Raw genomic sequence first — 25087 nt, 5'->3', positions numbered from 1 at the left:
GTGATCTTGTCAGGTCACTTCACCTCTCAGTGCCTCAGTTTTGTCATCTGTAAATTAGTGATAAAATACCTATTCTCCCTTCTTCTTGAATTGTGAACCCTGTATGGGTCAAGTATTGGGTCTGATATGCTTATCTTGAGTCTTCCCCGGTGTTGGGCCCATAGTAAGTGCTTAATAAATGCCATCTTTATTATTGAACCATATGGTTAAGCCTTTATTTTTTTGTCACCTAAATGGAATCTTCCTTTCTGGAAAGCTGTTGTTCTTATTTCTGAATCAGGTGGTGAGGAGAACAGAGGGTGTGGCAGAGGGGTGAGGAAAAAGAGAGAGAGAGAGAGAGAGAGAGAGAGAGAGAGAGAATTGATTGAATGAGCCATGCTGTTCTTTGTACTCTCTGAGTGAGACATCTTGACAAAGAAACCAATGTTGGCTCGATTCAGCTCAATTTGTGCAATCTGATGAGACCCCAGCTTGAGGCATCCAGGTGGAAGGCAGAAAAAAGAAAACAAGAAGCAAGCATTTTAGATTCCATTGTTATTTTGATGTCCTGCTGCATGTCGGCTTTCTGAAAGCAAACCTCCATTCCTGGTGCACTGCGGTACCAACTGACACCCCGATCCTCCTGTGGTGTCTTACGGCCCGAGTCGTTCGACTCCACCAATCACTCTAACTCTGAAAATGGAGCTCTGATGGGGAGAGCCAACAGGAGGCTGCACAAAGGGGAGAGAGAGACTGAATCAGCGTACAGCGCCAGAGTCAGAAATTCTCTCTTTCTAACTTTAATAGACTGCACCTGGCCATGGGGAGCGACAATCCCCGAACTTGATCCATCGCTAATGTGTGCACAGTTTCCCAGCCCAGCGAGTGCCTCTCTTGCCTGCGTTTGCAAGAGAACACTGAGCTGTGGTCTGCCCAGAGGCCACCCGACATCCGCCCTCGTGTTGTGAGCCCCGCTTAGAAGCTGTGCATCTCTTGGAAATGCCACAAACTCATTAAGGTTGTCAAGCTGAGAAATCAAACGATCCTGGTCTCCCCCTGGAGTCCTGGGACCTTTTGCCTCTCCCCTGCTCCCTTTTCCATAGTTGACATAAGTGGAGGCCCCTAAATAATAATAATAATAATGGTGGTATTTGTTAAGCCCTTACTATGTGCAAAGCACTGTTCTAAGCGCTGGGGGGGATACAAGGTGATCAGGTTGTCCCACTTGGGGCTCACAGTCTTAATCCCCATTTTACAGATGAGGTAACTGAGGCCCAGAGAAATTAAATGGCTTGCCCAAGGTCACACAGCTGACAAGTCCCATGACCTTTGACTCCCAAGCCTGCGCTCTTTCCACTGAGCCACGCTGCTAAGGCTGGAGAGACTGGCATATGTATAAGAATTTAAACCACTTCTGCAGGCTGTGCTACCGGTGGCCTTCCCTTCAAAGAATTAATATGCTAGCGCAGGAGGTGGATACAATGGGACGGATTCTGATATTACTCCAGAGGGAGGGAAGATGAAATTGGAATTGCATATTGGGTTGGGGCTTTGATCCGCCAGGCTCCGCAGCAACTTTAATGGAAGACAAAAGCTCATCACTTGGCCCTTCCTGGTGCTGGAACATCAGTGGCTCCCTGCTCAACCAATGACCTACTTCTGGGTCAAGGGACCCGTTAGGATGAATGACTGTATTGCTGGCCAGTGACATTACCGGCAATAATGGTGTTCTAGAAGGAAAAAGCACAGGCCTGAGAATCAGGGGAGCTGAGTTCTAATCCTGACTCCATCGATTGCCTGCTGTGTGACCTTGATCAGGGCATTAACATCTCTTGGCCTCTGTTTCGTCATCTATAAATTGGGGACAAGATACCTGTTCTTCCCTCTTTGACCGAGAACCTCATGTGGGACGGGGACTGGGTCTGATCTGATTATTTTGTCTCGACACCAGCATTTAGTACTGCTCTTGACACCTAGTAATAATAATAACAATAATAATAATAATAGTATTTTTTAAGGGCTTACTATGCACCAGGCACTATACTAAGTGCTGGGGTGAATACAAGCAAATGGGTTGGACACAGTCTCTGTCCCACATGGAGCTCACAGTCTCAAACCCCATTTTACAGCTGAGGTAACTGAGGCACAGAGAAGTGAAGTGATTCACCCAAGATTAAACAGCATACAAATGGTGGAGCTAGGATTAGAACCCACGACCTTCTAACTCCCAGGTCTGTGCTCTATCCACTAAGCCACGCTGGTTTTCTAAGTAAGCACATGATAAATTATCTCAGTGTCATTTTTAATAGTAATGGTTGTACAGTATAGACCCCACTCGCATTAATCCCCAGTTTGAGCTTCTCTCATTCCCAGAATGGTTATCTGACCCGTTCTCTCCAGCACTGACCGCTTTTGCATAGAAACTTCCCTAGACTCCATTTCCACGGAAAGACTCCAGATAACCTAAGGCTCAATTCTGTTTCCAGGCAACTGGAGAACCACCTACTCCCTGGAAATCAATCACTCAATAATTCAGTGATATTTATTGAGTGCTTACTATGTGCAGATCACTGTATTAAGCACTTTGAGAGTACAACAGAATTAGCAGAAACATTCCCTGCCTATAATAAGCTTACAGTCTAGAGGACAGGAACAATTGGAGTTCTGATAGGGCAGTCACTCCCCACCTGGAAATGAGTTTCAAGTGTTTTGAGAGGTGGTTTGGATAGTGACTTTCTTTTGATGGAGCCTTGAGCTTGATTTTGAATTGATGTAAATTCTCCAGCAGACCATTGACCTCTCACAGTCTTTTTCATTAATCCAAATTGGAGATCTGATCAATTCAAATTAAATGCTAAGATCTGGCTCAATACTGTGAGCCATTTAATCAAGAAACGAGAATATTCGTCTCCCAGGATGATACTCCCCAGTGAACAGGATACATTTTGTTTTTATAAATGAATTTCCACACACAATTATTTTGGTGAGTAAGATAAGTATGAAGAAGATGGAATTGGGACTGGGATTGATTTTAGGGGAGTTATTTCACCTTGGGGTCAAGGGACTTGGAAAATAAAAATTCTGTGGTTGCTGCATGGCTTAGTGGATAAGGCACAGGCTGGGGAGCCAAAAGGACCTGGGTTCTAATCCTTTCTCCACCACATGTCTGCTGCATGACCTTGGGCAAGTCACTTAATTTCTCTGAGTCTCAGTTACCTCATTTGTAAAGTGGGGATTAAAAGTGTGAGCTCCATGTGGGACAGGTACTGTGTCCAACCTGATTAACTTGTATGTACCGCAGCACTTAGAACAGTGCTTGGCACACAGTAAGTGCTGAATAAGTACCATTATTATTATTTATTAAATGTTCCAGTGGATCTTCAAGGCCCTACTGAGAGCTCACCTCCTCCAGGAAGCCTTCCCAGACTGAGCTCCCTCCTTCCTCTCCCCCTCCTCCCCCTCTCCATACCCCCCACCTTACCTCCTTCCCTTCCCCACAGCACCTGTATATATGTATATATGTTTTTATGTATTTATTACTCTATTTATTTATTTTACTTGTACATATTCTATTTATTTTATTTTGTTAATATGTTTTGTTTTGTTCTCTGTCTCCCCCCTTCTAGAATGTGAGCCCACTGTTGGGTAGGGACCGTCTCTATATGTTGCCAACTTGTACTTCCCAAGCACTTAGTACAGTGCTCTGCACACAGTAAGTGCTCAATAAATACGATTGAATGAATGAATGAATCTAAGAGAAAAGCAGGCTGGAAGACCGAGCCATTAGCCTGCAGTGTGACCTTGTTTTGAGTAAAAGTGCCCTCTTCTCCCCTTCCCCCAGAAGCTCAACTAGGAATGACTTTAAGGACAAGCAAAAAAAATCAATATTTCATTACCATACACTAGAGTTGGTGTCTTGGAGAGTATTGTGTGAGATAGTCTAATCACAACAAACCATTGAAGGCAACAAGCCATTCTTTCTTTTCTAGTCTATATTTATACCTTTCGTCTTTGTAACTTTAGGCTTCTTTTCAATGTCACCCAGACTAGTTTTTCCACAATTATAGGTTCCTCATTCCTGTTTCACAAGATGCATTTTCCTCCTATCACTTAAAAGCGGCCTAGCCATTAACACGGGAAAGCTGAGCATTTAGCCAGAAAAGGCTAGATTTAAATCTAATTTGTTCACTATCTTCAGAGGAAGAAAATTATTTCCCCAGTATTCATGTTTTCCTTCTGAAAGTGCTAACTTTGCACCCTGCATGGAGATCTGAATGATCCAATCAAGTGCCAGACTTGACATGACAGATTATTGTATGGCTACAAGCAAAAAACGAAGAGATGGGATCATGATTGATTTCATTCTGAGGAGTCATGGAGGAAGAAAGATAGTAGTTTTGTCTTGTAACAGTTCTTCTAGTAACGTGGAGTGGGACCAAGAATAATGGCAAAAGCTTAATAAATGTAGTCTGCAGCTTTCTAGATGAGTTAAGGCAATGGCATTGTTAACCTTCAAGTGATGATCAATCGATCATACTTATTGAGAGCTGTGTTCAGAGCACTGTATGGCGCTTGGGAGAGCAAAACATAACAGATTTGATAGACATGTTCCCTGCCCACAAGGAGTTTCCAGTCTAGAGAGATAGGTCACAGACAATAGGGGATGCAAGCTTTTGACAGAATCAACTAATACAAGTCTTCAATACTGAAGTCTACTGTCCTGCCTCTGTGCCCCTTTCCTCTTTCCCAACTCCCCAAGATAATGTAATAAAATGAAATCTTCTATAAGTGTTAAACAATAAGAGATCAAGAAAAAAGTTGCCCAACCTTTCTAGATAGTCAGTAAAACCACTGGCCTAGAACACTCCAACCCTCTTATTATTAGGTCCAAGACCATGAACTGCCAGGGCTTACAAAAAGATTGGCCACGTACATTCAGAAGTTCAGTGTGCCACTGCTTTGGCACGTATTTACTGAGTCCTTACTGTGTGCAGTGCACTTGGGAGGATACAACAGAGTTGGTAGACACACTCCCTGTCATCTAGGAGCTTACAATCTAGTGCCAACTTAAAAGTGGTTGGGAAAAGGGGCATAATGATTTAAAGTTTTGCCTACTTTCTTGTCTCCTCGATGCATAATTTTGTTTCTAGCACGACAAACAGAATTCTGGGCCATTGGGTCACAAATGGACACATTGGCCAACTCCCCATAAGTCAGATGACTGCCTCCAGTTCCATAAACAGGCCAACAGCTTCACTGAACAGGACAGCAACATGTGACTTTTAGATACTGGATTTAGCTCATGGAAAATGATTTTTACAGTCTATCCACATTATTTATTTACTCAACTCTTCCAGGTCTCTGGTCAGCCTCATTTTGTGAAGTATCCTGGGAAGGTTTTCAGATTTGTTTAAAAAAGATGAAGCCCTCTGCTTTTCGACAGCAATTAATCTGCCTGTGTGAATGACATTAGCTACACGGATGGTCTCCTCAAGGGAGGAAAAGAGATGGAAAATGACTTATTTCTGGGAGCGAGCCAGTGTCCATATTCCAGTAAAAAGTCTCCTTTGACCACAAAGATGAAAAGGTGGGCCTTGATAATGCTGAAAAAGATAAAGGAGCAAATTTCCTTTCATGTGGGATCCCCTCCAATTTTCTCTACTTGGATTTAGAACAGATCCTCAAATTTCTGGGGCTGCAATTTCATCTCATTAAAATAATCTTTAGAGAAATAATTTTCTTCCCCTTGGATAAAAATAAAATAAAGAAAAGCTCAACTCTTCCCCATTACTCCCCCAGAAAAGATTAGAACTATTTTCCTGCAAGAACTTGAAACCCTATAAGGAGCATATTCTGCATTTATGAACTCTTATGAAGATAATGTTTTGAAGAAAGGAAAAAAAATGAGGGTGAAGGAGCCAGTCTAGTTTTCACGGTCTCTGACTTAAAGGAAGGACAGGGTGTACAGTGTTAGAAGATTGTGAAATTGAAAATGCAATTATATAGAATCCCTTCATCTCCCAGTTTATCTTTAAAGAAGTGTTTGCTAAAAAAACCAGGGTGTCTTTTGCTTTTCTGGCCTTCCATCACTGTCATTAATCCCACTAATTTTTATAACAGCTTGTACTGTTACCCTATTATCTTTCACAGTTTTTATTCCACTTCTATCTTGCTGTTCCATTTCTTCTATCTTATTATCATCATTGTCCCTGATGAACAAGAGTGCTAATTATTTGCATATCTCAGGATTCAATTTAGCTAGAAAGCCTTTTTTTTAAATTGAGTTTCCCTTGAAATTCACCTACATTTAAAAGAAGGGAAACCCATTTTGAGAAACACAGCTCTGAAGAAGCTAGTACTATATTTAAGAAAAAAACTAGTTCGTTTTTAAATCCCTCTCCCCAGTATCATGTTGTCTCGTCCCTCCTTTCCAACATGCTTAAAGTGATAAGAAGAGTTATCCTTCCATATACCTGCTCATCCCATTCTCCCATAGCAGTCCAGAGTCAGATAGACAAAACTTCGGCTTTTATATAGACCAGATACCCCAGGTCAGGGAGTCGGGGAGGAGCGATTCAGATGACAATGACATGGCCTTCATTGTTTTGTTTATGGGAACATTTCTGCCTGTGATTTATGACTCTGAGGAATGAAAGGTTGCTGCTATTTTTGTGCCTGGCACGTAGCTTCAACAAAATTTCAAACAAGCGTTCTTCCTCCTGCAAGATTCTGTCTCTTCTAGATTCAGATGACAATTAGACATGAAGTTATGATAGCAGTAGTCATATAATATAGTAGATCCTGTCTACTCTGGCTTCAACTTTCCATTATGCAGTAAAACTTCTTAGAATATTTGTCTTTTGAATAAAAGTTTCCCTGTTACGATTGATTGATGTTAGCAGAAGAAACCCTCCCTAATACACCTTTAAACAGGAAGGCCACACTTCACAGAATTCACGAAAAACCCAAAGGACTCCACCCCCTCCATCTGGCCTCTTTTCATTCTCCCTTTTAAGAGATTGCTGGGAATATCTAAGCAAGCAAAATACAAGGATAAGACCAGTGCCTTGGATTCTGTGGTCCCACTCTTACAGAACGTCTCTATAATTCCCTAGAACAATTACGCCAGGCATTGTTCCGTTTTTCATTTCCACATTATGCTTCAGGATCCTTATATCTGCCTTAGGGCTGGATCAGGCTGTAGGATTTCTGCATTTCAATTCACACTATAACTTCCTGGTTGTATCCTTCCTGGATAGTCTTGTCTGAATTCAGTTTCTCAACCCTCTCTGGTAAAGAGGCTTCCAGTTGTAATAAGCACTGGAGCTCTTTTCAGGCACCAAGTTCAGCCCATGATGCCAGGTGCAAACAACAAATGAAAAGCGTGGAAGTTTTCTAGAACAAGATGATTCATCATCCATTTAAATGCAAGAATAGATTGCCTAAAGTGAGTGTTTTTTTATCTCATTTTGCAGCATCAAGGCTTCTGAGGAAATAAATATATCTTGTTCAGTGGCAGATAGTAATCACAATTAAAGCCATGTGTCCGTATTAACTGCCAGTGCTATATTTTGATTTATTTCTAACCCTCATTTCTCTCTGCTGTGAAATCAGTGATGAAGCTGTTAAGTTGGACTGGGTAGATTTTCCACAGAAATCCTCAATAGATTGGATTGAAGGAGCATTTGAACATCAGAACTGGCATTCACTGTCAATGAGCATTTCTAAGAGGAGTTCCTCAATCTTGCCTGTCCCTTTAAATATGTAATGTCAGTTAATCATTCAATGGTATTTATTTGGTTTATTTTATTATTTTCATACATTATTTTATTTATTTTAATTTTATTTTAATCACCCCTCTAAACTATAAGCTCATTGTGGGCAGGGAATGTGCCTACTTTCTATGTTATTTTGTACTCTCCCAAGTGCTTAGTACAGTGCTCAGCACACAGTAAGCACTCAATAAATATGCTTGATCGATACTCACTGGGTGCTTACTGTGAGCAAAACACCTTACTGAGTGCTTGGAAGAGTACAGTACAATCCAGTTGTAGACCCAATCCCTGCCGACCAAGAGCTCACATTCTAGAGGGAGATAGACATTAAAATAATGAAATAAACCAAATTCTCTGGGGAGAATTCCTCTTTTGAAGAAACAAGCAAACGGAAAATAGTGGACACGTTCACTGGTTTGAAAAAAGTGGGGAAATTCTTCTAGCAGGCATTTGTGAGGGGATTTAGAAGTTTAGACAAGGATTTCTCTTAGGTGCAGGATATGGCTCATATTCTTTGTAGTTGCGTGGGTATGCACTTTTATAACTTAGAGCAAGAAAAGGAATTAGATATCTGAGATGGAATGGCTTGTAAGTCAGACGGTTCCCTGTCAGGTGAAGAAGGGATCCCTGGCTTCAAGGGGAATAGCTAAAGCAGCGGCCTGTCTCCATCTCTGCCAGAAAGGGTCCCTCCCTCTAGTAAGCCTCAGAGTATTCAGTCAATTATATTTACTGAGCACTTATGGTGTGCAAAGCAATGTACTAAACACTTGGGAGAGTACAATATAATAGATGCATTCCCTGCCCACAATGGAACTATAGTCTAGAGGGAGTAGAAATATTTTTTCCTAACATTCCACCTAGGTGGATTTCTATCCTACTCTCTCAGTTTTCTTCCCATCACTCTTAGGTTTTCTTTGTTTGTATTTGTTAAGGGCTTACTGTGTGCCAGGCATGGTATTAAGCGCTGGGGTAGAGATGAGCTAATCAAGTTGGACACAGTCCATATCCCACATGGGGCTCAAAGTCTTAAGCAAGTGAAGTGACTTGCCCCAGGTCACAAAACAGACAAGTGGTGGAGCTGGAATTAGAGCCCAGGCCCTTGCTCTACCCACTAACTTCTCAGCAGTTAGTGCTCCCTTGAGTGACTGGATCCCAAACTGCCCATCTCCTTTTTAAATGTTAAAGTAAAAATTAAATTTTAGGATTTTGATACAGGCTGAAAGATCCCCATTTCTTCTTCTAGAAAACTGAATTTTCATATCTAAATTTTAATCTCTGGGAAAAGTGGATTTTTTCCTCGACTCTAAATTTTGTCCATCTCCACATCCTTTGGTGAATCTTGGAAGGAGCCAGAATACTGTTTCATTTTAAATCTAAGAGAATGACTCTTTAGGCAAAGGGAGATGCTTTTCTTAATTGTGGTATTTGATAGGCATTTACTATGTTCCCAGCGCTGTTTCTTAGTAGTGACAAGAAACAAGCCCCTGTGGGACAGGGACTTTGGTATGACCATCTTGCGTCTACCCCATGCTTAGTAGATAGTAAGTGCTTAAGAGATACAGTTTAAAGAAAAGAATGAATAATAGTTGTCAGCAATTTCTGACAGATTGAGGAATCAAACCACCTGCTTAAGCTGCTATTTTCAGAAATCGAGAGTCCCCACGGGCCCTGTGTCTGAAACCTCACTGTGGCTCTTGCACAGGATATCTAGGTAACTGATTACTGCTGTCAGGTGCTCCCTATGTGTTGGAAACCTGTTTCTAGGACTCAGCTATGAATTGGCTACAAAGAGGCTGAATCTGGAAAGGACCAGGCTTTATTTTGGAAATGTTTCTTCTAGAGGAAAATTCCTCCTTTCAGTGGAAATCGGAGTCAAGCATCAAGCATACCTAATCTCCGATGACAAGTTGGGTGAGGGGAACAGAGCAATGTGGCCTAGTGAAAAGAGCACAGAACTTAGAGATAATAGACCTGGTTCTAATTTCAGCTCTGCCACTGACCTGCTGGGTGACTTTGGATAAGTCACTGAACCTTGCTCTGGGCCTCAGGGTGTTCATCTGTAAAATGGGGGGTTAGATACCTAATCTCCCGTCTCTTAAATTGTGATCCTTATGTGGGGTAGGGACTGTATCTGTTCTGATTATCATATGCTTGCCCCATGCTTAGCCCATAGTAAATGCTTAGTAGAAATAATTTAAAGAAAAGAATTAATAATAGTAAGTGTGGTGCTTGTTAAATGCTTACTATATGCCAAGCTCTGGGCTAAGCACTGGGGTAGATAAAAAGATAATCAGGCCAGAAACAGTCCCTGTCCCACAAGGGGCTCACAGTGTAAATAAGATGGAGAATAGGTATTTATTCCCCATTTTACCTGATGAGGAAACTGAGCACAGGGATGTTGTGACTTATGGTATTTGTTAAGGGCTTACTATGTGTCAAGCACTGTACTAATCGGTGGGGTAGATACATGTTAATCAGTAGGACACAGCCCCTGTCCCCCATTGGGCTCACAGTATAAGTAGGAAGGAGTACAGATATTGGATCCCTATTTTGCAAATGGCAAGTGGCAGAGCTGGGATTAGAACACAGATCCTCTACTGACAGGCCCATGTTCTTTCCAGTAAGTCAGCTAAATCTACTACTGAGTGTCTCAAGAATTTAGTACAGTACACTACACTCAGTAGGTACTCAATAAATACCATTACTCCTACCCCCATGAGTCCATTCTACCTGCCACTGTGGTCTCTGTGCTGCCCGCCATCCCAACCCACTGTGAGCCCACTGTTGGGTAGGGACTGTCTCTATATGTTGCCAATTTGTGCTTCCCAAGCGCTTAGTACAGTGCTCTGCACATAGTAAGCGCTCAATAAATACGATTGATTGATCGATTGATTGAACCCCCTTTTCTTCTTATTCCCCAAGGTGCGTGGAGGTTCAAGTCCCACTCTGATCCTGATTGGGGGCTGGGGGGGCAGCCCATCACTACCTAAGACAGAGTGGGCTGCCTTGTAGAGAGGGTTTATAGCATTAGTGGAAATTCAGTCCACACATTCAAAATGATTGAGGTTTTACTGCAGTGGCAAATCCCCTGTATCATCATCATCGCCATCATCTACGGCCATTACTTTTAGCTAGCTGAGTCAGACTCTGTGAGGGCCATTAGGGCGCATTCTTGCAAATGGATTTTGTAAATTCCTATCAAATTGATATAGTTTTGCCCTAGGCCGACTGAGCCACAGCCCAGCTGCCCAAGCAAATACTGTAAAAAGCATCATGTCTTCTCGGAATCTCATCTTAATTATTGTCAAAAAATGTAACTTTGGGCCTGGGGCGGGGGCGGGGGGTGCTTTATTCCCTCTGAAGCCACAAAGGCCCTGGAAAGAGAAGGGCATCTTTAGCTGCATAAGCACCATCTCAAAAAAGCCCCAAAGATGCAAGGTCTGACCCCGTTGTACATTTGAGGGGAAGCAATTTCCCCAGTGGTGAAAGATCTTTAAGTCACAATACGTAGAGTCAAATATATGAGATGGGGGAGGAGGAAAAGGGAGAGAGTGTGTGTATGGGTGTGTGTATGAGAGAGAGAGAGAGAGAGAGAGAGAGAGAGAGAGAGAGAGAGAGAGAGAGAGAGAGAGGGAGAGAGACGGGGGGGGGGGGGGATAGGGTCAATTTCTGAATCCTAGAGAAACTTCTGAGTTGAGCAGGGCAAAGCTTTTATGGAAGTTGCTGTGATTATCTTTTTTTATGGCGTTTGTTAAGCACTTACTATGTGCCAGGCACTGTTCTAAGTGCTGGGGTAGATGCAAAGTAATCAGGTTGGACACAGTCCATGTCCCACATAGAGCTCACAGTCTTATTCCCCATTTTACAGATGAGATAACTGAGGCAAAAAGAAGCTAAGTGACTTGCCCAAGGTCGCACAGAATACAAGTGGTGGAGTGGGGATGAGAACCCAGGTCCTTCCCAGACCTGAGCTCTATCCACTAGGCCATGCTCCTTCTTGCTCTGGGATCTTTCAGTCAATTCCTTGGGGATCACCAGGTAGTTCTGCCTGTGGAACTTCCATTTGAATTGAGACAGATCATACTCAGGCCCTACCCCACAGCCTAAGTTGTAGGAAGAGCAAATATCCCCATTTTACAGATAAGAGAACTGAGGCACTGAGCACTTAAGTGACATACTCAGTGTCACACAGCAGGCCAGGGGCCTAGAACCAAAAGCCCTAACTCCCAATCCAATGCTCTTTCCATTAATCACTCAATCAGTCAATGGTATTTATTACTTCCTGTATGCAGAGCACTTTATTAAGCACTTGGACCACACTGCCTGCTTTTATGGCTTTGAACATTGGTTGGCATTAGGTTAGAACTGATAAATGAATCCTTTATTAATTTATTCATTCATTCAATCGTATTTATTGAGCGCTTACTGTGTGCAGAGCACTGTACTAAGTGCTTATCACACTAGCCCAGCTTGATACCAGCCAGTGAAAGAGTAGTGATCATAATAATGGCATTTATTAAGCATTTATTACTTGCCAAGAGCTAAGGTATATATAATCAGATCATAGTAATACTACCAACTCTGCTGCATTGAACTCTCCCAAGTGCTTAATACGGTGCTCTGCATACCAAAAGCATTCAATAAATATGATTGATTGGATCAGCCATGGCCTCTGTTCCATATGGTGCTCACAGATCAGAGAAATCAAGAGAGGCATCTTGCCATTTAGGAGATAAAGCGACTTGTTCAGGGTCACACAGCAGGGCAGGGCTGACTCCATGCTCTTTCCACTAAGGAATGTTGCCGCCCAAGATGGCACGTAATCCTTAAACATAAAAGGGAATAATCAGGTTAGTCGGAATAGAGTGAAGGGCCTGATTAGATCATGTAAGACAGAGCAGCTGATCAGTTATAGGAGCTATTGAAAAAAAAAATCCAGGAACACTTAAAAATGTCTGCCAAAGTTTAAACTAAGTAGGGGGAAAGACGTTTAGAAAACCATGTTTAGTCAAGGATGATGTTATGTAAGCAAAGACAATAGACTGGAAATCCCTTGAGGGAAAGGGATTGTGTCTTCTAACCCTATTTTACCCTTCTAAAACCTGTAGTTCTGTGTTCTGCAACCAGCAGGCCCGCAAACGGTACTACTGACTGGGGACTGACAATCCTGTTATGCAGCATTACTTTCTGTCAAATAGCGACCGTTACGTCATGGTGGTTTCTACCCTCACTACTGTTGGCCTGCAACATGGAAATACTTGACCAGTCATTGACCTCTTATGAGAACCTTGGGAATTCTAGACACAGTTTCTCCTAACCCTCTCTCCTCCTGAGCCTCTTATCTTTTTATGTGTGTTCCATTTGCTTCAGCTTTGACTCTTCTCTTTTCAAGTGAAGCTTTTTTTAATTATGAGGTTGTCAGGGAAAACTTCCACCCAATGGACTCAATCTGGTTTTCCTATTAATTAGGCTAATTGACACAGGCTTTAATACATTTCGTAATTATGATTGCAAGCGATTTAACAAAATTGTGAACCTTTTAAAAAGTCTTTTATCAGGGAGGGTGACGTTTCCACCGATTTAACCTTGCACTCCACTTATTTTAAAATTCAGAGGTTCAAAAAAAATGAAGGAAGTGAGCAAGAGGCAGGACATGGGGCTTCAGAAGGACTCAGGGGAAGGCTGATGAAACAAGATTTGTGGAAAGGGAGGAGATGAACCCTGTTGGAGTGAAAGATGCAGAAGAAAGAAAGAGTTGGTGTTATAAATAGCTCTCAGGACAGCAGCTGGTGGCTATTGTTTCCCTCCAGGGGACCGAGCGGTAGAAGCCAAAGAGGCAGAAATGGGTCGGGGTTACCCTGGGTGGTCCATGCCTGAAACTTATAGGGGATTGGAGTGGTTCAGACCTCTCTGTCCACCTCCATGGTTCTGCAGGCCTGGGAGACCGAGACTAACCCAAATTCCATGTTCCATGGAGCTGCGTCCCAGGCTTTCAGCACAGCTTGGTCCCTTGGGGGCATGGGATACACCCCACAGGCTCTTCAGCCAAAATGACCCCGACCCTAAACCCAGGGATAGTGGGTTGCCTCCATGTTGGCAAAGGGACATCCGATATTCTCAAGTGCCCTCATTAGCCACCCGAGTAATGAGTATCTCTACCTCCACCGTTTTCCAGACTGTCCAATTCAATCCATCAATCAGTGTTGTTTATTGAGGGCTTATTGTGTGCAGACCACTGTACCAAGGGCTTGGGAGAATCCAAAACAACAGAATTGGTAGACACAATCCCTACCCTATGAGCCCATTGTGGGCAGGGATTTTCTCTCTTTATTGCTGTATTGTACTTTCCAAGTGCTAGTACAGTGCTCTGCACACAGTAAGCACTCAATAAATATGACTGACTGAATGAAAAGGAGCAGCTCAAGCAGGGGATCCTAACAGGAAACTGCATCCTGGGCCTTGGGGAGGGAGACATCAGCATGGCGCCTTCCCTGATGCCAAATTGCTGCTGGAACCTCCAGACCTCCAGGATAACGCAGTCACTCAACAAAACATTTTGTCCCCAAGGAGGCATTGGTGCGAAAGTTGAGGAGTGGGGGCACGCCCTCCCTCCTCTCTAGCAATGTCACTTTACAGTGTCACCTCTAGCACCTCAGCCATCTCTGCCCAGGTTTAGTTCCTCCTTTGGACAGCCAGGGTCTTCAACTGCTTGCTCTGTGCCTAGCACTGAACTAAGCGCTGGGGTAAATATGGGTCAGACCCAGTATTCGTCTCACTTGGGGCACACAGTTTAAGTCTAAGGGAGAACCAGTATTTCATCCCCTTTTTACAGATGAGTAAACTAAGGCCCAGAGCAGTGAAGTGATTTGCCCCAGGGGACACAGCAGATAAGTGGCGGAGCTGGGATTAGAAGCCTGGTCCCTTAACTCCCAGGCCTGCAGTCTTTCCCGTAGGACTCACCGCCTCTAACTGACCATGACTCAGTCAGCCAAATTCACCTTTCTGTGCCTCCATTCTGAATGCCTACCTTCTAGAGAGAAGGGACCATTGTGCCCTAGATAAAGCTTCAGGACCCAGAAAGCCACCTGGCCGGTGGGCCGAAAGTAGAAAGTAGTTGGAATTCTATTTTCATTTTTGGGGGAGTACTAAAAAAAGGATGAAGGGAGTGTTGCTGCTTTGTCCCCTTGGCACCTGACTGGGCTCATTAATCTCCACCGCTTAGAAAAGTCTTGGAAAATTGCATCTCCCTGCACCATCGGCCCTCATTCGATTTGCAGACACAACAGGCACAAGCGAGAAATCCCACTGAGCTCGCGTATTGACTTGCTAGAATTCCCGGCTTCTGCCCAGCAATGGAGCAACGACCTGCAAAGCTAATGAATAGCCAGCAGAAAAGGACACCGTGCCCTTTCTCACTCCTACTTCTAGCCCTTGAGAGGACTTACTAATTGCCATTGTTTTTCCTTGCTGCCAAACAATAAAAGGTTGCTGGGTGCCCGTTTTTATTTTGAAACTGCTGTTATCAGTGAGGGAAATGACCTTTTCTTCCACATTGGCAGCTTTGTGTTTGAATTCCTCCTGGTCCCATTTGAGGCTTAAAGGAATAAGCTTAGGTAACTTTCTTAAGCTCAAACCTTCTCCTCCCTTTCTCCCTCTTTCTCTCTCTTTTCCTCCCTCTCCTGTTTATTATAGTATTTGTTAAGTGCTTACTGTGTGTCTAACACACTTCTGAGTGCTGGGGTATATAGCTCAGTTGTAAAGCATAAGCTTCCCATGTATGAGGCCCTGGGTTCAATCCCTGGCATCTCTACTTTTTCCCCCCACTAGACTGTAAGCTTGCTGTGGGCAGAAAATGTGTCTGTTCATTGTTGTTGCATTGTACTTTCCCGAGCACGTAGTAATAATAATAATTATGGTATTTGTTAAGCACTTACTATGTGCCAAGCACTGTTCTAAGTGCTGGGGTAGATACAGGAAAATCAGGTTGTCCCACATGGGGCTCACACTTTTAGTCCCCATTTTACAGATGTGGTAACTGAGGCACAGAGAAGTGAAGTGACTTGCCCAAGGTCACACAGCAGACAAGTGGCGGAGGCGGAATTAGAACCCACGTCCTCTGACTCCCAAGCCTGGGCTTTTTCCACTCAGCCATGCTGTACAGTGCTCTGCACACAGTAAGCACTCAAATTGAATGAATGAATGAATGAATGAATGATATAAATTAATTAGGCTGAACATAGTCCCTATCCCGCATGAGGTTCACATTCATTCAATTGTATTTATTGAGCGCTTACTGTGTGCAGAGCACTGTACTAAGCACTTGGGAAGTACAGGGTGGCAACATATAGAGACGGTACCTACCCAACAGTGGGCTCACAGTCTAGAAGGGGGAGACAGGGGGAGGACAGGAGAACTGAGGCAAAGAGAAGTTGGCGCAGAGAAGTTAAGTGACTTGTCCAAGGTCACACAGCATGCAATTGGTAGAGCTAGGATTGTCATCTGACCTCCAGGCCTGTGCTCTTTCCACTAGCCATGCTGCTTCTCACTCTCTTCCCTTTTTCCCACTCTCTCCACCTCTTTGTCTCTTCTTCTTTACCTTCCTTTCCAACTCTCTCTTTCTTATCTTCAGAGAGCCAGAGCAGTGAGAGCTGTCTTCAGTGAGTCCATTTACCTCCTCATGAAAGCATAAATGTTAGCATTCACTGGCTGTTGAAGAGTTTCTACAGTTCAAGAGCTCAGGATGCAGAGTTGAGGAAAGGCGTAAAGAACAGAAATTTCAGGGCCAATCCTCTGAGCTACAAAAGCATAACTGACAGGTGTTAATTCTTCATAGGGGAACATTTTGGAAAATGTAGGTTAGTTACCAGAAACCCAATATTACAGTACATGATTGAAAGGGCACCATTATTGTTATTAGTTCTTTGGGCAATTTAAAGTTTAGGGGTTTTTTATGCTGAGATATGGGTTTTAATGCTGACTTTGTTAATTGAGCAAAACTCCCACTCAGGTCAATTAAACCCTAATTTACTGCTTAGTCTCTAAATTTTGATTGTCAGCTTCAGGTTAAGAGTGGCAATTTATTCCTATGGGGCGAATTTTTAACATACAGGATTAACTATTTGATATTTGTTTTCAAAATGGGTAAAGACTAACATCCAAGGGAGAGAATTTACCTTTTCCAACTAAAAGAGAAGCGGAGAAGCAGTGTTGAATAGTGGAAAGAGCTCTGGGAGTCAGAGGACCTGGATTCTAAACCCAGCTCTGACCCTTGATTGCTGTGTGATCCTGGGCAAGTGACTTAAATTCTCTGGGCCTCAGTTACCTCATCTATAAAATGGGGATTTAGACTGAGCCCAATGGGGGACAGAGACTATGTGCAATCGGATCCTCTCTGTCTAGAATATAAGCTCGTTGCGGGGAGGGAACATATCTACCAACTCTGTTATACTGTGCCCTCCCAAGTGCTTAGTACAGTGCTATGCACAAAGTAAGCACTCAATAAATACGATTATCTCTGGTGCATGTTAGATACGGAAAAAGTGCAGAGAGCAATGTCAAGACAAAATAAATCAGTGGTGTTTATTGAACATTTACTATGTGCAAAGCACATTATTAAATTCTTGGGAGAGTACAGTACAGCTGATAGGCATATTCTCTACATGGACCTTTCAGAAGCATTTGACTTCACCAGAAGTATTGGGCTCTGGCAGCTCCTAAGCAAATTTAATTTCCCTGGGAAATTTCTCAGGATGTAAGATTGCCCTCTGATGATGAAGCAAGCCACATCAGTTCCTTTCCCCATCACCAATGGAGTGGAGCATGGTTGTATTCAGTCTGGTTCAACCTATTCTACATAGCTCTGCTTGAGGGCAACACTGTCAAGAACAAAGACACTGGGATCTGAATGCTAACCTGATCCTCTGGGAAGGAGCCATATGGCGTAGTAGAAAGACTTCAGACCTGGGAGTTAAAAGACCTGGGTTCTAGTTGCTGCTTTCCCAATTGCTTGCTGTGTGACCTTGGGCAAGTTGCTTTACTTCTCTGGGCCTCAGTTTCAGTGTTGGGGAAATAAAAGTTGTACACATGCCCGTGGGAACAGACACAGGGTGCTCTTGATATGGGATTGAGCAAGAATGCAATCCCCTCCTTTTAGGAGAATCAGTTTGATCTTCACATGCACATGGGGCTCAGTGGCAAGAGCCTGGGCTTGGGAGTCAGAGGTCATGGGTTCTAATCCCGGCTCTGCCGCTTGTCAGCTGTGTGACTTTGGTCAAGTCACTTAACTTCTCTGTGCCTCAGTTACCTCATCTGTCAAATGGGGATTAAGACTGTGAGCCCCATGCAGGACAACCTGATCACCTTGTATCCTCACTAGAGCTTAGAACAGTGCTTTGCACATAGTAAGCGCTTAAGAAATGCCATCATTATTATTACATGAGGGTTTCCAGGCAGTATTGAGTATGAAAGATGCCTTCTCCTTCAGAGTGGCAGCAACAGGGAAAACCTCCAGAATCAACAGTGGTGGTAGTGGTGGAGTGGGGGTGATTGGGAGCAAGCATCACATTCCCTGTCTGAATTCGGATGCCTTTTCAGAAGCAGCTGTTGTACTTTCCCAATCGCTCAGTACAGTGCACTGCACTCAGTGGGTGCTCACCACCACTACCATACTACCACTATTGTTACTACTACTCGTATGACCAGCCAGGTGCCTTTCCTTCTCAAATTCCACAGACCACACTGAAAAATCCTACTAACACACACACACACACACACACCCCGCCCCCAGCCCCCATGCCCAGCACAAAAGACACCTTGAGGAATTCAAAATGTGTAAGGAATTGGTGAATCGCTACTTTAATCCTTGAAGTAAGCAGCAAGGAACGACTGTTTAAATATTAGCATTTAAAGATCAGAATTTGCCAATATCCTAAATGAGGGCAAAGAATCAATGAATCACTTGTGGCTTGGAATATTAGTTTAAGATATAATTAAGAAATTGATTTTTTTGCACCCGTTCTTTACTGCCTCATTATATCCTTCCAAAATATACATAATTTTCTGCACCTCCATTTGTCACGTGTCAGAATAATGTTTCTGGTTCCTTACATTATTACAAGTTAAAAAAAAGATTAATCAGTTATTTCAAAGGCACTTCCTACTGCAGCCGCATTTTAAAACCTCATACAGAACTGGCCTTGTCTTCCAAATCCAACCTAATATTTCACATTTGTGAACGTCAACCTGAATTACCAATGGAAAGGCGATTCTGAAAAAGAAAAAAAATTATTTTGGTGACAAATGTAGGCACCTTGCCCCAAGTTCAGAGAAGCAGCATAGCCTAGTGGATAAAATATGGGCCTGGGAATCAGAAGGACCTGGATTCTAATTCCAGCTCTGCCATTTGTCTGCTGGGTGACCTTGGGCAAGTCATTTAACTACTCTGGGCCTCATCTTTAAAATGGGGATTCTGTGCCTGTGCGCCTTCCTGCGTAGATTGTGAGCCCATGTGGGACAGAGACCGTATTCAACCTGATGATCGTACAACTACCCCAGCGCTTTGTTCAGGGCTTGGCACTTGGTAAGCGGTTAATAATTACCATTATCCTCATCTTTCTGCAGAACGAGCAAGGTCACGGCTCCAAGGTAATAAACACTTCTGCCTTCCACCCACCACGGGGCAGTGGGCAAACTCCCGCTCCTATTTCTGCCTTCCCTTCCACATTCATCTGAGTGTTCTCTTTTCTTGTTGCTTTCTCCCGAGACAGATGGGCAGAAGAAAGTTCCCGAAGACTTCGACATCGACATGGACGCACCAGAGACAGAGCGTGCGGCCGTGGCCATTCAGTCCCAGTTCAGAAAATTCCAGAAGAAAAAGGCAGGCTCCCAGTCTTAGTACTCTCTCTACCTCAGAGTCTACCCCCAACACACAGAACTCCTCCATCCCCTGTTAGAAAATTAAAAAAAAACACAACGAACCCCACCCAAACCTAAAATGCATGTACAGAAGCTCGTGATATTTATATCCCTGTAGGAAGGTGTGAAACAAATGAGCCCGTGAGTGGTTTAATCTCTGTGTTTAGTTCCAGACCCCTTCCTTCTGTAACCACCTATTTTACTTGATGTTGTAATAAACCGGAGCTAAAATGAGTAATTAAATTGTCTGCCTTCATCTGTCTTTTTATATTAATCTCTGAAGTTCCCCGAAGATGCAAACGACTCCAGTCCAGATGCCTCTTTTCCTCTCCACTTATAGCCGGGAGCCGGAGTGCCATACCTTCTGTTGTGAGTGTTTCATTGAGGGAGGAAAGACCAATTGTCAGCCTCACTTGTCTCATTCGGAGAATGCCAGCAGCCAGGCAGCTCCAGAAACCCGTTCTTTTCCCATAACGAGGTTGAGGTGAGGAACTCCCTGAATTCAGCTTTCACAAAAGCTCCCAACTTTTGCCCTGGGGTGCCCAGATATGATGAGATGGTCACTGTCAACGGTTTCTGCAGGGGAAACCGGGAGGCACTGTTCAAGGTTCGATTTGGTTCATTCAATCGTATTTACTGAGCGCTTACTGTGTGCAGAGCACTGGACTAAGGGCTTAGGAGAGTGCAATATAACAATAGACACATTCCCTGCCCACAGTGAGGTGTCAGGCACTTCAAACTGCAGGCTGAGCAGCAAGCTGCCTCCCCACATCCGACGGGGCCCACAGATTGCTCAGATTTGCTCAGATTCCAGAGAAGGTTCTGCTCCTCACAACCACCACTCTACCTGGGCTCGGGTCATCCAACCACTGTCCAAGTGGCCCCGGTGGTTATCCATAACAAAATAATAGGGGAGGGGGACAACAGGTACTCCATCCCTATTTTTCAGATGAGGAAACTGAGGCACAGAGAAGTGAAGTGATTTGCCCCAGCAGGTTAAGTGGCGGAGCCAGGATTAGAACCCAGGTGTGAGGTGTGTGGGATTACAGCCGTGAGTGTTAGTTCCCCTACCACACCCATCCACCCACTTTAACTCCTCAATTTTCCTGCAGGTCACACTAATGTTTGTTACCCTTTATGGCAACTTGCCCTGCATTTCAATTTTGATACTCAGCTGGTTGCTTCCCTCACACCCTTCCCCGCACATTTCACAGCTCGAGACTGTGAGCTTGTTGTGGCCAGGGAGTGTCTGCAACTCTGGTGTATTGTACTTTCCCAAATTCTTAGTAGAGTGCTCTCCACATAATGAGCACTCAATAAATAACAATGACTGACTGATTGATTTTCTCCTCTCTCTCTCTCACTCTGTCTTTCTCTCTCCCTCACCCCTACCTCACGTGAGGAAACCGCAGATGGGGAGCAGAGCTTCCTAAGGCCTGCAGGTTTTCAGGAAAAAGTGTATTAGGGCAGAAATCCCTGGATCACTTAACCTTCCCAGCCTGCCCTGCTTGGCTTGAGCTGCAGTCTTGAGAAGGTGGTAAAAACACTCAGAAAACTTGTCAGCAAAAGTTGCGGGTAGGTGGATGGTCCCTTCAGATGAGAGAATCCACTTCTGGTCCAAGGGAAGAGGAAACAGGGAGCTCTCATGCACACGCACACACACACACACACACACACACACACACACACGTGTGGGTGTGCATATCTGTGTGTTGACTTGTGTAAGAAAGTCACCATTGCACTCCACCTATTTCATCTATGTGAAGGGGTCCAGGTGAACTGAAGGCATCTCAAAAGGTAAAACCTAGTATAAAATGGCTGAGGAGGAAGCAAGGGTGTTTTTTATAGTTTTGTTGAGTGCTTACTACAAGTCAAACACTATTCTAAGAGCTGGGGTAGGTACAAATTAACTAGGTAGGACACAGTCCCTGTCCTATATGGGGCTCACCGTCTTTGTAGCACAGTTGAGGAAGCTGAGGCACAGAAAAGTTAAGTGATTTACCCAAGGTCACACAGCAAGCAGTGGGCATAGCTGGGATTAAAATCTTGACTCCTAGGCCTGTGCTCTCTTTACTTGGTCATGCTGCAATAAGGGTGTTTGGAAGATGGGGGAAATTCCAGGAAGGTGGGAGGCTGATGAGGCATGAAGGTATGCCTGAAGAGGAATAATAATAATAATAATAATAATAATGATAACAACAATGCTTAAGTGCTTACTATGCGCCAAGCCCTGTGCCAGATGCTGGGGAAGATAGAAGATAATTAGGTTGGATAATAATAATAATAATAATGTTGGTATTTGTTAAGCGCTTACTATGTGCAAGGCACTGTTCTAAGCGCTGGGGTAGATACAAGGTAATCAGGTTGTCCCACGTGGGACTCACAGTCTTCATCCCCATTTTACAGATGAGGGAACTGAGGCCCAGAGAAGTTAAGTGACTTGCCCAAAGCCACACAGCTGACAAGTGGAAGAGCTGGAATTTGAACCCACTACCTCTGACTCCAAAGCCCGGGCTCTTTCCACTGAGCCATGCTGCTTCTCACAGTTCCTGTCCCATATGGCACTCACAGTCTAAGTAGGAGGGAGAACAGGTATTTCATCCCCATTACACAGATGTGAAGCATACATAGAGAAGCAGCGTGGCTCACTGGAAAGAGCACGGGCTTTGCAGTCAGAGGTCATGGGTTCAAATCCTGCTCCGCCAATTGTCAGCTGTGTGACTTTGGGCAAGTCACTTAACTTCTCTGTGCCTCAGTTCCCTCATCTGTAAAATGGGGATTAAGACTGTGAGCCCCACATGGGACAACCTGATCACCTTGTATTCCCCCAGTGCTTAGAACAGTGCTTTGCACATAGTAAGTGCTTAACAAATACCATAATTATTATTATTAGATGAGGAAACTGAAACAAAGAGAAGTGAAATGACTTGCCCAAGGTCACAGAGTAGGCAAGTGGTAGAGCCGGGATTAAAAGATTAGACTTCTCAGTATCTGGGGATCTCTGGCTTCTGGCTTTCTGGCCCAGAATTTCTTGGCTCTCTACTGGGAGGCAAACAGTTTTATTTACAACTTGATTGATTTATTATATGTGTTGGATCCACTCCTCATGTAATAGCATCTGGGTGTATTAACCCATTTAAATATCAAAAGACTCCTTGGCACCATTTGTGCAACTAGGAGAAAGGATTCTCCTACCCCTGGTCATATTACACCCTTGGAGAAGGGAATTTTATGGTGACTAATAATTACTTAATTACATAAGATGTATGGGTAAGCAGGAGAGTTTTATGCTGTAGCCTGACATCCTTTGGAGTTAAGTGGCCTGCAGAGGATGAATAATGATATGCATGGGATGCAGTCAGCCTTAGGGAGCTGTTTGAGTGCAGGATCTGGGTCTATTGACAAATGAATCATTTGGTGTTCCACAGGACAGTGAGCATATAATTGCTGTTCACATTTCTCCCCTGCTCCAGGCCCAGGAACGCTGACCTGAACGTGAGTCACTTCACAGCTGTGTCCAAGCTACCGATTTTTGGGTTTACTTAGGGAGGCAGCGAGGTGGAGTGGAAAGAGCCCAGGGTTGGAGAGTCAGGGCAGAGGATGTGGATTCTAGTCCCAGATGGACCACTGGCCCCACACAGGGACCTGTTAGATGTCAGTTTCCTTCTCTGGCAATGCGGATAATGATATCTGTCTCTCCTAATGCTGTGAGGATAGAAGTGAGGTAAGTAATGTGAAATCATTTTGGAAAATAAAAACACTCTATCACATTCAAAGTAATTATGTCTAAAGCAGAGCAAAGCCCGAAGCAAATTTCATTAGGGCAATTAAGGTGGTTTGGAGGGGGAAGACAGAATTTTCAACGGAGAGGCCATTCGGAGAAGCCGGATAACCATGATGATGGTAATAATAATAATAGTGACGTTAATTCAGTGTTTACTTTGTGCCAAACTCTGTCCTAAGCGCTGAGGTAGAGATGAGGTAATCAAATTGGACACAGTCCCTGCCCCTCTTGGAGATCCCGGTTGAAGTAGGAGCAAGAGTAGGAGAAGCAGCATGGGCTAGCTTAAAGAATACGGACCTGGGTTCTAATTCCAGCTCTGCCACTTGTCTGCTGTGTGATCTTGGGGAAATTACTTAATTTCTCTGTGCCTCGGTTACCTCATCTGTAAAATGGGGATTAAGATTGTGAACCCCAAGTGGGACAGGAACCGTGTCCATTCTGATTAGCTTGTATCCACCCCAGTACTTAGTACAGTGCCTGACACATAGGAATTGCTTTACATATACCATAAAAAATGTACTGAATCCCTGTTTGATAGATGAAGAAACTGAGATCTTCAGAAATCCAGTTGTTTGCCCAAGGTCACAGCTGATGCAGTCTGACTTCACACACTATGAGAGATGCCACTGAAGAGACAAGCATTGTGGTATAGAAGCAGCGTGGCTCAGTGGAAAGAGCGCGGGCTTGGGAGTCAGAGGTCATGGGTTCTAATCCCGGCTTCACCACTTGTCAGCTGTGCGACTTTGGGCAAGTCCCTTAACTTCTCTGTGCCTCAGTTCCCTCATCTGGAAAATGGGGATTAAGACTGTGAGCCCCATGTGGGACAACCTGATTACCTTGTATCTCCCCCAGCGCTTAGAACAGTGCTTGGCACATAGTAAACACTTAACAAATACCAAAATTATTATTATTATTATTTGATTGATTCTTGGAACTGGTAGAAGTGCTGAATCAAGTGGCTCCCCGGAAAGTGTTCGAACCAACTTTTGTACCCTTATTTCTCCTACAGTGTGGGGCTTGACTCTTGCGGGATCCCACATTAAGGAAAACTCACATTGCAAATCTGACACACGGAAACAACTGTCTTTTTCCAACACCGCGTCCTACCCTATCCACACAGCTACATGTTGTTGTAAGGATTTTCCTTAATTCTGCCGTTGCATTCTAGCCAAAAATCCAAGGTGCAAATAAGCATTATGGCAGAATGGAGTGTAATTCAGAATCAGGAGGGCTTGCTTTTTTTAATGGTATTTGTTAAGCGCTTACTACGTGGCAGGCACTGCACTAAGCGCTGCAATAGATACAAGGGTTGTCTCTGCCATTGGGGATGAGACTGGCAGCTCTGAGCTCACCCATCACCACTCAAACAACTTCCCCGTACTCGGCTAAGTATCCCAAAGAGCCGGATGGAGCAGAATTGAAGGAAATTTGTTTCCTTGCCCAAACCGCCCTCTAACCCTCCTACTCCCAACAACCTTGTCAGCTCTGCTGCCGTGAGCCTCAGGGACAGGAATTAATCCCACTCTGCCTCCTCCTGCAGCAGAGAGATAAAACGACTTGAATGCAGTGAGTGGGTGTTTTATTTGTTTAATAAACTTCCTGGTTGGGTGCGTGACAGTGAGGAACGCCAGCCGAG

The 25087-nt window shown here is 43.9% G+C and overlaps 1 protein-coding gene across 1 annotated transcript in view; it reads left to right on the top strand.

Moving 5' to 3' along the window:
- PCP4 (Purkinje cell protein 4) overlaps positions 1-19910 on the top strand; it is a 49384-nt gene extending 29474 nt beyond the window's left edge. The window contains exon 3 of the mRNA XM_038760388.1: positions 19520-19910. Within this exon, the coding sequence (XP_038616316.1) occupies positions 19520-19647 (128 nt within the window). The 3' untranslated portion in view covers positions 19648-19910. The remainder of the gene's footprint in view (positions 1-19519) is intronic.
- Positions 19911-25087: the final 5177 nt, after the last annotated feature.

Source organism: Tachyglossus aculeatus, chromosome 18, assembly GCF_015852505.1.
Source record: "Tachyglossus aculeatus isolate mTacAcu1 chromosome 18, mTacAcu1.pri, whole genome shotgun sequence".
In the NCBI taxonomy this organism is placed as follows: domain Eukaryota; kingdom Metazoa; phylum Chordata; class Mammalia; order Monotremata; family Tachyglossidae; genus Tachyglossus; species Tachyglossus aculeatus.
This window is presented reverse-complemented; position numbering and strand designations above follow the sequence as displayed.